This window comes from Procambarus clarkii, chromosome 49 (genome assembly GCF_040958095.1).
Source record: "Procambarus clarkii isolate CNS0578487 chromosome 49, FALCON_Pclarkii_2.0, whole genome shotgun sequence".
NCBI classification, from domain to species: domain Eukaryota; kingdom Metazoa; phylum Arthropoda; class Malacostraca; order Decapoda; family Cambaridae; genus Procambarus; species Procambarus clarkii.
Genome location: NC_091198.1, coordinates 18,759,002 through 18,772,595, shown reverse-complemented (window position 1 = coordinate 18,772,595; position 13,594 = coordinate 18,759,002). Strand labels below are relative to the sequence as shown.

The window sequence follows — 13,594 nt, the reverse complement described above, 5'->3', positions numbered from 1 at the left end:
ACTGGTGGGTGTTGTCCAAAGATTGTTTATCTTCACTTGTGGTTTATGCAAGTATAGGCTTATAAGCTGGACACGAGTTCTCTCACATTGACAGTGGCTTGACGAAAATTGCAGATTGACCCCTCACTCATCTGGTGCCTTCGGGAGGTAGAGATGTTTGAGATATATATATCTCGAACTATCTACTTCTTTTGTAAGGTCTGATGGCGTAGTGGGTTAAAGCATACTAGTTATGCCAGCTACTGGAAGGTAGTTGTGCTTTCTGGGTTCGAGTCCCACTGGTGGGTGTTGTCCAAAGATTGTTTATCTTCACTTGTGGTTTATGCAAGTATAGGCTTATAAGCTGGACACGAGTTCTCTCACATTGACAGTGGCTTGACGAAAATTGCAGATTGACCCCTCACTCATCTGGTGCCTTCGGGAGGTAGAGATGTTTGAGATATATATATCTCGAACTATCTACTTCTTTTGTAAGGTCTGATGGCGTAGTGGGTTAAAGCATACTAGTTATGCCAGCTACTGGAAGGTAGTTGTGCTTTCTGGGTTCGAGTCCCACTGGTGGGTGTTGTCCAAAGATTGTTTATCTTCACTTGTGGTTTATGCAAGTATAGGCTTATAAGCTGGACACGAGTTCTCTCACATTGACAGTGGCTTGACGAAAATTGCAGATTGACCCCTCACTCATCTGGTGCCTTCGGGAGGTAGAGATGTTTGAGATATATATATCTCGAACTATCTACTTCTTTTGTAAGGTCTGATGGCGTAGTGGGTTAAAGCATACTAGTTATGCCAGCTACTGGAAGGTAGTTGTGCTTTCTGGGTTCGAGTCCCACTGGTGGGTGTTGTCCAAAGATTGTTTATCTTCACTTGTGGTTTATGCAAGTATAGGCTTATAAGCTGGACACGAGTTCTCTCACATTGACAGTGGCTTGACGAAAATTGCAGATTGACCCCTCACTCATCTGGTGCCTTCGGGAGGTAGAGATGTTTGAGATATATATATCTCGAACTATCTACTTCTTTTGTAAGGTCTGATGGCGTAGTGGGTTAAAGCATACTAGTTATGCCAGCTACTGGAAGGTAGTTGTGCTTTCTGGGTTCGAGTCCCACTGGTGGGTGTTGTCCAAAGATTGTTTATCTTCACTTGTGGTTTATGCAAGTATAGGCTTATAAGCTGGACACGAGTTCTCTCACATTGACAGTGGCTTGACGAAAATTGCAGATTGACCCCTCACTCATCTGGTGCCTTCGGGAGGTAGAGATGTTTGAGATATATATATCTCGAACTATCTACTTCTTTTGTAAGGTCTGATGGCGTAGTGGGTTAAAGCATACTAGTTATGCCAGCTACTGGAAGGTAGTTGTGCTTTCTGGGTTCGAGTCCCACTGGTGGGTGTTGTCCAAAGATTGTTTATCTTCACTTGTGGTTTATGCAAGTATAGGCTTATAAGCTGGACACGAGTTCTCTCACATTGACAGTGGCTTGACGAAAATTGCAGATTGACCCCTCACTCATCTGGTGCCTTCGGGAGGTAGAGATGTTTGAGATATATATATCTCGAACTATCTACTTCTTTTGTAAGGTCTGATGGCGTAGTGGGTTAAAGCATACTAGTTATGCCAGCTACTGGAAGGTAGTTGTGCTTTCTGGGTTCGAGTCCCACTGGTGGGTGTTGTCCAAAGATTGTTTATCTTCACTTGTGGTTTATGCAAGTATAGGCTTATAAGCTGGACACGAGTTCTCTCACATTGACAGTGGCTTGACGAAAATTGCAGATTGACCCCTCACTCATCTGGTGCCTTCGGGAGGTAGAGATGTTTGAGATATATATATCTCGAACTATCTACTTCTTTTGTAAGGTCTGATGGCGTAGTGGGTTAAAGCATACTAGTTATGCCAGCTACTGGAAGGTAGTTGTGCTTTCTGGGTTCGAGTCCCACTGGTGGGTGTTGTCCAAAGATTGTTTATCTTCACTTGTGGTTTATGCAAGTATAGGCTTATAAGCTGGACACGAGTTCTCTCACATTGACAGTGGCTTGACGAAAATTGCAGATTGACCCCTCACTCATCTGGTGCCTTCGGGAGGTAGAGATGTTTGAGATATATATATCTCGAACTATCTACTTCTTTTGTAAGGTCTGATGGCGTAGTGGGTTAAAGCATACTAGTTATGCCAGCTACTGGAAGGTAGTTGTGCTTTCTGGGTTCGAGTCCCACTGGTGGGTGTTGTCCAAAGATTGTTTATCTTCACTTGTGGTTTATGCAAGTATAGGCTTATAAGCTGGACACGAGTTCTCTCACATTGACAGTGGCTTGACGAAAATTGCAGATTGACCCCTCACTCATCTGGTGCCTTCGGGAGGTAGAGATGTTTGAGATATATATATCTCGAACTATCTACTTCTTTTGTAAGGTCTGATGGCGTAGTGGGTTAAAGCATACTAGTTATGCCAGCTACTGGAAGGTAGTTGTGCTTTCTGGGTTCGAGTCCCACTGGTGGGTGTTGTCCAAAGATTATATATATATATATATATATATATATATATGTGTATTTTTATATATGGAATAATAAATAAATGTGGAATAAAATCCATATATATATATATATGGATTTTCCGCACATATATATATATATATATATATATATATATATATATATATATATATATATATATATATATATATATATATATATATATATAAAATGTGTGTGTGTGTGTATGTATAGTTATATATGTACCTTCAAACACAACTATACAATTGTTTAGCTGTTTACATCTACACCTAAACGACTTTGACAGGTGATTGACGCCAGACATGTTGTCATCAAGCTTTGACTGACAGGTCCTGCTTAGAGAGGTCTGTCAACCAAATACATTCAGATCCCTCTGGGACGTAGCTTCGAACCCTCGTCACGGCCCATGTGGATTTGTTCAAGATCCCAACGTGTTGATTCAAGGTTGGCAATGAAACTGAAATTGTAATCATTTCAACAGGTGATCAACACGACTATTATGAAGGACCTGCACGAGATTAATCAGAAGGTGATGGCCAAGACCTTGGAGCTGAGAAGAGAGAGAGTCCGGCTGATTCAGGAGAAGGTGAGTCCCACTCATCCAGGAGGTGAGTCCTATGTCAGGGGTGAGTCCCACTCATCCAGGAGGTGAGTCCTATGTCAGGGGTGAGTCTCACTCATCCAGGAGGTGAGTCCTATGTCAGGGGTGAGTCTCACTCATCCAGGAGGTGAGTCCTATGTCAGGGGTGAGTCTCACTCATCCAGGAGGTGAGTCCTATGTCAGGGGTGAGTCTCACTCATCCAGGAGGTGAGTCCTATGTCAGGGGTGAGTCTCACTCATCCAGGAGGTGAGTCCTATGTCAGGGGTGAGTCTCACTCATCCAGGAGGTGAGTCCTATGTCAGGGGTGAGTCTCACTCATCCAGGAGGTGAGTCCTATGTCAGGGGTGAGTCCCCACTCATCCAGGAGGTGAGTCCTATGTCAGGGGTGAGTCCCACTCATCCAGAAGGTGAGTCCTATGTCAGGGGTGAGTCTCACTCATCCAGGAGGTGAGTCCTATGTCAAGGGTGAGTCCCACTCATCCAGGAGGTGAGTCCTATGTCAGGGGTGAGTCTCACTCATCCAGGAGGTGAGTCCTATGTCAGGGGTGAGTCTCACTCATCCAGGAGGTGAGTCCTATGTCAAGGGTGAGTCCCACTCATCCAGAAGATGAGTCCTATGTCAGGGGTGAGTCTCACTCATCCAGAAGGTGAGTCCTACGTCATTCGTGTCTCAGACCCGTGTCACCCAACACCATCAGTGTCTCAGACCCGTGTCACCCAACACCATCAGTGTCTCAGACCCGTGTCACCCAACACCGTCAGTGTCTCAGACGACCGTGTCACCCAACACCGTCAGTGTCTCAGACCCGTGTCACCCGACACCATCAGTGTCTCAGACCCGTGTCACCCAACACCATCAGTGTCTCAGACCCGTGTCACCCAACACCGTCAGTGTCTCAGACGTCCGTGTCACCCAACACCGTCAGTGTCTCAGACCCGTGTCACCCGACACCATCAGTGTCTCAGACCCGTGTCACCCAACACCGTCAGTGTCTCAGACGACCGTGTCACCCAACACCATCAGTGTCTCAGACCCGTGTCACCCAACACCGTCAGTGTCTCAGACGTCCGTGTCACCCAACAGGCCCAGGAGATGTGGGGGGAGAACATTGAGCTGGATTCGACGCTGCGCACGTCGAGGCTGGATGTGGAGAACATGTCAAGGAACCTGGTAACCGACGGCCAAGCGGTCAAACTCCAGGGAGGAGACGTAAGTAATAACTATAATAATAATAATAATAAGATTTATTATATTATATAAACCCACAGCGTATGGTGTTTCGGCCGCTCCACTCACTCCTGGGGCCAGATTCACGACGCAGTTACGCAAGCACTTACGAACGTGTCCATCTTTCCTGAATCTTTGACGGCTTTGGTTACATTTATTAAACAGTTTACAAGCATGAAAACTTGCCAATCAACTGTTGTTATTGTTATAAACAGCCTCCTGGTGCTTCGGAGCTCATTAACTGTTTAATAATTGTAAACAAAGCCGCCAAAGATTGAGAAAAGATGGACAGGTTCGTAAGTGCTCGCGTAACTGCTTCGTGAATCTGGTCCCTGGAGCACTGTACCTTCCTGTTAGTCCGGTCCAGTTACCCACAACACTAAATAAATTATTGTGCCAATCCCAGCAATGTTAACAATTAATTTTAGTTCTAAAGACCATTAATTAACCATAATTGAAATTAATAACCCAACCCACACACCTGAAAGTATTCAACTTTAAGTGACGATGTTTCGGGCCATTGGCACCCCTTACAAGTGGTAAGCAAAGCCGCCATGATTACCGTAAGATGTACAGGTTTCGTAATTAGCTGCGTAGATGTTTTAGGAATCGTGGCCTAGACCCTTTCATGTCAGGGCTTGATAAACGTCCAGGATGGACCGAAACGTCTTAATAAAGGTCCAGGATAGATCGAAACGTCTTGATAAAGGTCCAGGATGGACCGAAACGTCTTGATAAGGGTCCAGGATGGACCAAAACGTCTTGATAAGGGTCCAGGATGGACCGAAACGTCTTGATAAGGGTCCAGGATGGACCGAAACGTCTTGATAAGGGTCCAGGATGGACCAAAACGTCTTGATAAGGGTCCAGGATGGACCGAAACGTCTTGATAAGGGTCCAGGATGGACCAAAACGTCTTGATAAGGGTCCAGGATGGACCAAAACGTCTTGATAAGGGTCCAGGATGGACCGAAACGTCTTGATAAAGGTCCAGGACGGACCGAAACGTCTTGATAAAGGTCCAGGACGGACCGAAACGTCTTGATAAAGGTCCAGGATGGACCGAAACGTCTTGATAAAGGTCCAGAGAAGATCGAAACGTCGTCACTTCCATTTCTATGATATGTGGGGGTTAAGTTATTTATTTTCAAGCCTGTTATTATAACTTATTCTCTGCCCTTAATATCTGATTGAGAATTACACAAACGCAACCTCATCTGTAGCTCAAGATTTGGGTTATAATAAATTGTGATGATAGGCCCAGGCTTTTGTTTACTACCGTTTACAACTACTGTTAACCACTACCGTTTACAACTACTGTTTACGATAAGTAAACTTGTGGCACCTTGATGAGTGTGTTGTTGGCACTCCTCAGGTGGACAGCGAGAGGGCTGGCACTCCTCCTCCCCTGAGTCAGGAGGAGCTGGCACCGATGCCCTCAAACACAGTAATATTTGGCAACATGTACGACCACTATCAAGGTAAGGGGCCGGGAGGTCGTTTTCTGTGGTCAACTTCTCAGTTTGTTTAGGTAATACTTTTATTTTTGAACCGTTTGTTTATTGTGATGAACTCTTTATTTACTGTGATGAAGCCTTTATTTGATGTGATGAAGCCTTTATTTGCTGTGATGAAGCCTTTATTTCCTGTGTTAAACTTTTTATTTGCTGTGTTAAACTTTTTATTTGCTGTGATAAACCCTTTATTTCCTGTGATAAACCCTTTATTTCCTGTGTTAAACTTTTTATTTGTTGTGTTAAACTTTTTATTTGCTGTGATAAACCCTTTATTTGCTGTGATAAACCCTTTATTTGCTGTGATAAACCCTTTATTTGCTGTGTTAAACTTTTTATTTGCTGTGATAAACCCTTTATTTGCTGTGATAAACCCTTTATTTGCTGTGTTAAACTTTTTATTTGCTGTGATAAACCCTTTATTTGCTGTGATAAACCCTTTATTTGCTGTGATAAACCCTTTATTTGCCGTGATAAACCCTTTATTTGCCGTGATAAACCCTTTATTTGCTGTGATAAATCCTTTATTTGCTGTGATAAACCCTTTATTTGCCGTGATAAACCCTTAATTTGCTGTGATAAACCCTTTATTTGCTGTGATAAACCCTTTATTTGCTGTGATAAACCCTTTATTTGCCGTGATAAATCCTTTATTTGCCGTGATAAATCCTTTATTTGCTAGGATCAATCTTTTTTTTGCTATGAGAAACCTTTCTCAAGAGTGATCTCATATGTGAGTCCGTCCTCAGAGCACATCCATTACCGTGAGAAACCACACACCTTACCTGAAACCACCTGGATAGTTATCTAGATATTTGTGATGGTCTGAAAGCATATTACGTTTCCAGTAATAGTCTACATGTAAACTGGCATGTGAGCCTTTGTCCTAAACAAATATTATTCTCAAGTTATCACTTTATTGTGTTATAAGTCGTTTTTTTAAATATAAAATGTATATGCTGAAAACGTTTCCTTTGAATAATTTGTTTTTCTGTAAGCAGAATTCTCGGGTACACTGAAATAGTTTTGGAATTTCATATTTCCCATTATTGTCAATAATACACCGTATTAATATAACCAAATTGAATTAAACCTAACCAAACCAAAGCATAGTCTAAAATAATATTAACGTAATCTAAACATAAACAGAGCACTAATGGACATAATATCACGAATTATGTAGTCGTTCTCGATCCATTCCTGTGATCGGATCTCCTCCTTGAAGACAGGTTGTGTGTATAGATATGATGTATACCAGTTATATACTCAGTGCTCCAAGTATATTATCTGTATATATACATGTATGCTCCCTGGACCTCTCTGCTTCCCTACATGTATGCTCCCTGGACCACTCTGCTTCCCTACATGTATGCTCCCTGGCCCTCCTGCTTCCATACATGTTTCCTCCCTGTCCCCCTGCTTCCCTACATGTATGCTCCCTGGCCCCCTGCTTCCCTACATGTATGCTCCCTGGACCCCTGCTTCCCTACATGTATGCTCCCTGGACCCCTGCTTCCCTACATGTATGCTCCCTGGACCCCTGCTTCCCTACATGTATGCTCCCTGGCCCCCTGCTTCCCTACATGTATGCTCCCTGGACCCCTGCTTCCCTACATGTATGCTCCCTGGCCCCCTGCTTCCCTACATGTATGCTCCCTGGACCCCTGCTTCCCTACATGTATGCTCCCTGGACCCCTGCTTCCCTACATGTATGCTCCCTGGCCCCCTGCTTCCCTACATGTATGCTCCCTGGACCCCTGCTTCCCTACATGTATGCTCCCTGGCCCCCTGCTTCCCTACATGTATGCTCCCTGGACCCCTGCTTCCCTACATGTATGCTCCCTGGACCCCTGCTTCCATACATGTATGCTCCCTGGACCCCTGCTTCCCTACATGTATGCTCCCTGGACCCCTGCTTCCATACATGTATGCTCCCTGGCTTCCATTCTCCCGTGCCACATCTGATCACCGTTGTGTTGGTCCACAGAGCAACTCAACAACCTGGCGCAACAACACCGGGAGGAGATGGAGCAGTTCGTGCGGGAACAGGAGACGAACACCAGGCGCATCAATGAGAGCTTACAGGACAAGCTTGTGGCGCGGCGGCAGCGGAGGGCTCGCATCAGGGTGGAGGAGGCGCAGAAGAACGCTCTCTCTGCCTAACTCCACCAACCGCAGGGCCGTGCTTGCGTCAGGGTGGAGGAGACGCAGAAGAACCGGACTACTATTTGTTCGAATGACAAACTTTTATGTTTTGTTGAAAAGTGTTTTAACAATTAATGCTATTTTGCTCTCATGTGCTACTGAATCTTTGGAAACTGTTGTGGTATAAACACAATTCATACGTTCATATGCACCAAGAATAGTTTAAGGAGAAAGTTGTCTTTCTGTGCGTTAGAAGGTCTCGTCAGCCCTGTGATAATATGAGACACCAATGTTAGTGTGGTGTGGTGTAGTGTACCACAGAAACCAGCAGGTGTAAGAGCACATTACCTTTGTACCTGCCTTGTGGGCCTCTAGTTACTCTCCAAGATGGTGGCGGCTCCCAACAACAACAGGCTGGTACATCAGCAACTACGTCCATGCTTCTATATAGCAAAATATTTACAATATGTTTTTCGCACTTTCGTTTGCACCCAGATATTATTTTAAATACATGTTTTGCATTTAAATTTGCATCAAGATATCTGAGGTGTTAATATTAAGTCTTAACTCCTAGCCCAAGGGTCAGGACTCAAATCCTCGCAGAAGTCGTGTGTGTACAGACGACTGAGTCGACTGTAGTGCTCCTGGGCAAGATTTGCAGACATGTGGATAGCTGCCCCATCACGTCTAACCTTCGTCCCTACGGAAGCTAGGTTGTGATGGTAGACATGTACTCCCCTATCCCCCCACCCATCCCCCCCTCCAATCCCCCCCATCCCCTCCCCATCCCCGGGCAACTCTGGGTAAACGACTCAAGTTGTAGCTTAGAATCCACGTTGGTCCAACATTGACATAATGTGTATTTTAGATAAGTTTAGAATATTTTGCAGAGTGACTGTGTCTCAAGCCCGATGTTGATGTGAAGATGTGTATTGAATTTTGTAACTAGCTCATCAAGATTGTAACTTGCTTAGCTAAATGAATTGTGGGGTTCAGTCCCTGAGCCCATTATGTGCCTCTGTAACCCTTTCCCCTACCGCCCACATGATGGGTATGGGGTGCATAATAAATGAACTAAACTAACTCTCTTTAATTCACTTTATGCTTTTGATCTCGATTAGTATTAAGTTTTAGTCTAAGTTTATTTGTATTATGTTTGTAATTCATTTCAAAGTATGTATCTTTACTGAGATGGTACATATAAGGTCATATGTATGGTACATATAAGGTCATATGTATGGTACATATAAGGTCATATGTATGGTACATATAAGGTCATATGTATGGTACATATAAGGTCATATGTATGGTACATATAAGGTCATATGTATGGTACATATAAGGTCATATGTATGGTACATATAAGGTCATATGTATGGTACATATAAGGTCATATGTATGATACATATAAGGTGATATGTATATTACTTTATATCGTCATATGTATGGTAACTTGCTAATGTTTCCCAACGTGAAGAAAACGGTGACTTTAAAGTGCCCTCTCCTAACCTACCAGAGGACCCAAAACAGAAAACGGGACAGTACGTCACTTTCGTCAGCCGCTTCCATTTTCTGCCCAACAGCCCAGTCGACGGGGAAGAATCCCAGCCCGGGCGAAATCGTCTTTTTTTTCTCAAAACTCAAAATCAAAACCAGCCATAGAATCGTTTTGAAAATGTTACCATTGTGTTTACCGCAATAATTTATGTTTCTTTCAGTTAAGTCTTTCTTTGCTAATTTTCAACATTAAGGCTTTAACACCAATATTTACTGAGATACAGCCGACTCAAATGTCAAACTTTTCATCGTGTTTTCTCAACATATTATTATGGAAAATGAGTTGAAAAACATGTAATAATAATTATAATGAGTTAAATAAAAAATGGGTATTAAAAATAAAGTCATTTTAATATTATTTATTTACTTAGAGATTATTTCGAATGACAATTATATGGGTATATATATGGTACTTATAATGGCATATGTTTGGTACTTATAAAGGCATATGTTTGGTACTTATAATGGCATATGTATAGTACTTATAATGGCATATGTTTGGTACTTATAATAATATATATGGTACTTATAATGACATATGTATAGCACTTATAACGGCATATGTATGTTACTTTTAATGGCATATGTATGTTACTTTTAATGGCATATGTTTTGTACATATAATGGCATATGTATGGTACTTATAAAGGCATATGTATTTATTTATAATGACATATGTATGGTAGTTATAATGGCTTAAGTATGGTACTTATATTGATTTAAAAATATTGTTCGTTAATGCTAAATTAAGTGATTTTAACTTATTGAAATATGAACATTTATGCTTTATAATAACTATTACCGTCCAGGATGACATTGTTCAGAATATTATTCTGCACAAGTGGCGTCCTCGACGATCACCAGGTGACGCCGGACGGGTCCTCGAGGCTCCTCTCGTCTTCAGAACAAAACTTCCCGTCACCTTCCTCGCTCTTCCTGTCTCCGTCTCCCCCAAGGTACTCCTCGAGCGCCTGGAGTACAAGTCTCAAGACGAGTCTTATAGGATGTTAAACGGTTCCCAGCTCCTTCCTACACGCCCTCTACAGCTCCAGCCTCTTCAGTTCTGCCTGTTAGAGCTGTATGTTTACCTGGAGATTTATAAGGTTATAACTATCTTATGGTAACCTCCACCTCAGACGACCACAGCCAGGCAGTAAGGAAGGCAACTAAGACCTTCTCGGGGCACTAAAGAACATCTACAACGATGAGATAATATAACACAACATTGCCTCTCACCTCATCAAGTCTGTCACGTGACACCAGTCACTGATGTTGATGTCTCTCGTCGGTCTTGTCTCTCAAGTCTTCCTACTCGTCTCCCTCTAACACACACCTCTGTTTAGTCGCCGCTCCTTTATCTACAGCACAACGCAGTAAACGCTTGTGAAACCTTGTTATTCTCAACATAAATGCGTCTCCCAACATTTGTACTCGTGCAAAGCCTGGCCTCGGGCTGGGCTTGGGGAGTAGAACTCCCACAACCCCATCAAGCAGGTATCAACCAGGTATCAAGCAGGTAAGCAGGTACGGTCATCGGGAGGATAAACTCTTCATGCAAACTGCACGTTTTCCATCAAGAAGATAGAATAATTATTATAATTTACTGAGAACTTTCAAGATTTCTCAAAACTAAACTACGAGCCTTCAAGAGGATGTAGCTGATCCATGATATTCGAATAGGCTGGAAAATATGTCGCAGAAATATGTCTCCTTCAGAAATACTGTAATACTGGAATACGCGGCTCCGGCCTGGAGTCTATATCTAGTCAAACACAAAACGAAGGTTCAGAGTTATGCCACCAGGCTAGTCCACGAGCTGAGAGGTATGAGCTATGAGGAAAGGTTGCTGGAACTGAACCACACGACACTGGAAGACTCAAGAGTTAGAAGAGACATGATCAGTACCTATAAAATTATCAGAGGAATTGAAAGGGTAGATACAAATAAACGGTTTAGCACGGGTGGTACGCGAACAAGGGGACACAGGTGGAAACTGAGTACCCAAATGAGCCACAGAGACATTAGAAAGAACTTTTTTAGTGTCATAGTTAACAGATGGAATACATTAGGAAGTGATGTGGTGGAGGCTGACTCCATACACAGTTTCAAGTGTAGATATGATATCAAATGTAGAAATGTAGATAAATGTAGGAATCCGTACACCAGTTGACTGACAGTTGAGAGGCGGGACCAAGGTACATACCAATTTGAACAAGTCCAAAAGGGTCGTGATGAGGGCTCTGACCTACGTCCGGGATTATCCCAGAGACGCCTTAGTCTACTGCGCCACGACATGGTTAACAGAATTGTAACCGGGAATGTTACTGCTCGTCTGGGATCATCCCGAACGTAGGTTCGAACCCTCATCACGGCCCTTGTGGATTTATTCACTTGATGTATCACGCTATTGGGATTTCTGTGTACATACCAATTTTCTTACAATGTACCTGTTAACGTTTTTCAATTTTACTACAAATTATCTACTTAAAATTATCTGTTAGATTAAAGACCTGCCCGAAACGCTATGCCTGTTAGTGGCTTTACAAGAAAAGGCATCATGTAAAAACATCAATACTATGTACTCTCATAAACGCAATATACCTTCTTGTATATAAATAAATAAATAAATAAATAAATAAATAAATAAATAAATAAATAAATAAATAAATAAATAAATAAATAAATAAATAAATAAATAAAGAGCTAAAGTCGAGTCCCCATATGCACAACTAGGTGAGTACACCAGAAGTGGGAACGGAAAATTACAATTATCATTAAAATTTGAACAAACTATTATGCTGTCCACAGTGATGGGACGGGTACTATGGGACGGGTACTATGGGACGGATACTATGGGACGGATACTATGGGACGGATACTATGGGACGGATACTATGGGACGGGTACTATGGGACGTACTATGGTACGCGAGGGAGGCCTGGTGCCTGGTGATAGCTAATAACTGTAAATATACCACATGGAAACTGTGAACATTAGCAGTATATGAACTATGAGCATTTACCTGGACCGTTGAAGAGGGATGACAAACGGTAATATCAAATCCAAAATCGCGAAAACAGAATGTGATCCGGTGGCTTCCAGGCGGAGGAGGCGTTCAGACGTCCGCTCGTCGTCAAGGTTAAGCCAGGAGTCCTTATCACTGGTGTGGCATGTCTTGTTTGAAGTTTCTTGTTATCCAACTTGTCCTTTTTCTTACAGTTTTCACAGCTACTTTGTTGTGTTCTTTACAAGTCAGGTCTTCCGATGTCATTACGACTGATTCCTTTACATTATTTTCCTTTCAGTAATGTGATTTGACTGCATTTTATAAGCGTTTCCTGTTTTGACATTTCGGTATTTCCATATTGCAGTAAGTAGAACTTGTACTCATTAAAAATGTTATTTTCTGTGGCTCAATGACTTTATTAACATCAGATTGGAGGTTTGCTGTGTCCTCTAGTTTACTATTGTGAAAATTCTTGTGTCATCTGCAAAGGATGATACAGTACTCTAGTTTGTATCCTGTTTGATGTGAGGATGAGAATTGAAATAGCACGGTACCAAAATAAAGATAAAGTCCAAGGGATACAATTCGGTATGGAATATTTTGGGCATGTGACACAAGGTAAGCAATAATGAAACCTAGAAATATAGGTACTATATCTAGGGAAAATATTCCAACAATCTCTTCTTCCAGATACAGTTCTGTCCGGTTATCTTGCTTACAGGATTCTCTTTCGATTCGTATTACCGATGCTTCTCCTCGTATTATTCCGCCCTTGCCCCCTGTGGAGAGTTCCCCTTCCTAAATTTTGTACATCCTTGACCCGTATCACTAAAGCTTTTACCCCTCCTACGGTTCTGAAACGCGGTTCTACGGTTCAGCTAAGGAAGCTGTCCTCTCTTGTCCCATCTCCCGTAAAGGTATTCCTTATTCCGACTTTTACCCAGTTATTCATTCCTCCATCCTTACCTGTTGGCAGGATTGTTGGTCTTCTGTTACTGGTAACAAACTGCGTACTCTTATGAGTT

The 13,594-nt window shown here is 42.5% G+C and overlaps 1 protein-coding gene across 4 annotated transcripts in view; it reads left to right on the top strand.

Annotated features, from left to right (window-relative positions):
• Positions 1 to 9,224, top strand: part of LOC123763421 (girdin) — a 55,202-nt gene extending 45,978 nt beyond the window's left edge. For all 4 annotated transcript variants that reach the window (XM_069303062.1, XM_069303063.1, XM_069303061.1 and 1 more), the window contains 4 exons: positions 2,998 to 3,102; positions 4,203 to 4,328; positions 5,722 to 5,827; positions 7,848 to 9,224. In XM_069303062.1, coding sequence (XP_069159163.1) covers positions 2,998 to 3,102; positions 4,203 to 4,328; positions 5,722 to 5,827; positions 7,848 to 8,023 — 513 coding nt within the window. In that variant the 3' untranslated portion in view covers positions 8,024 to 9,224. The remainder of the gene's footprint in view (positions 1 to 2,997; positions 3,103 to 4,202; positions 4,329 to 5,721; positions 5,828 to 7,847) is intronic.
• The last annotated feature ends 4,370 nt before the right edge of the window (positions 9,225 to 13,594 follow it).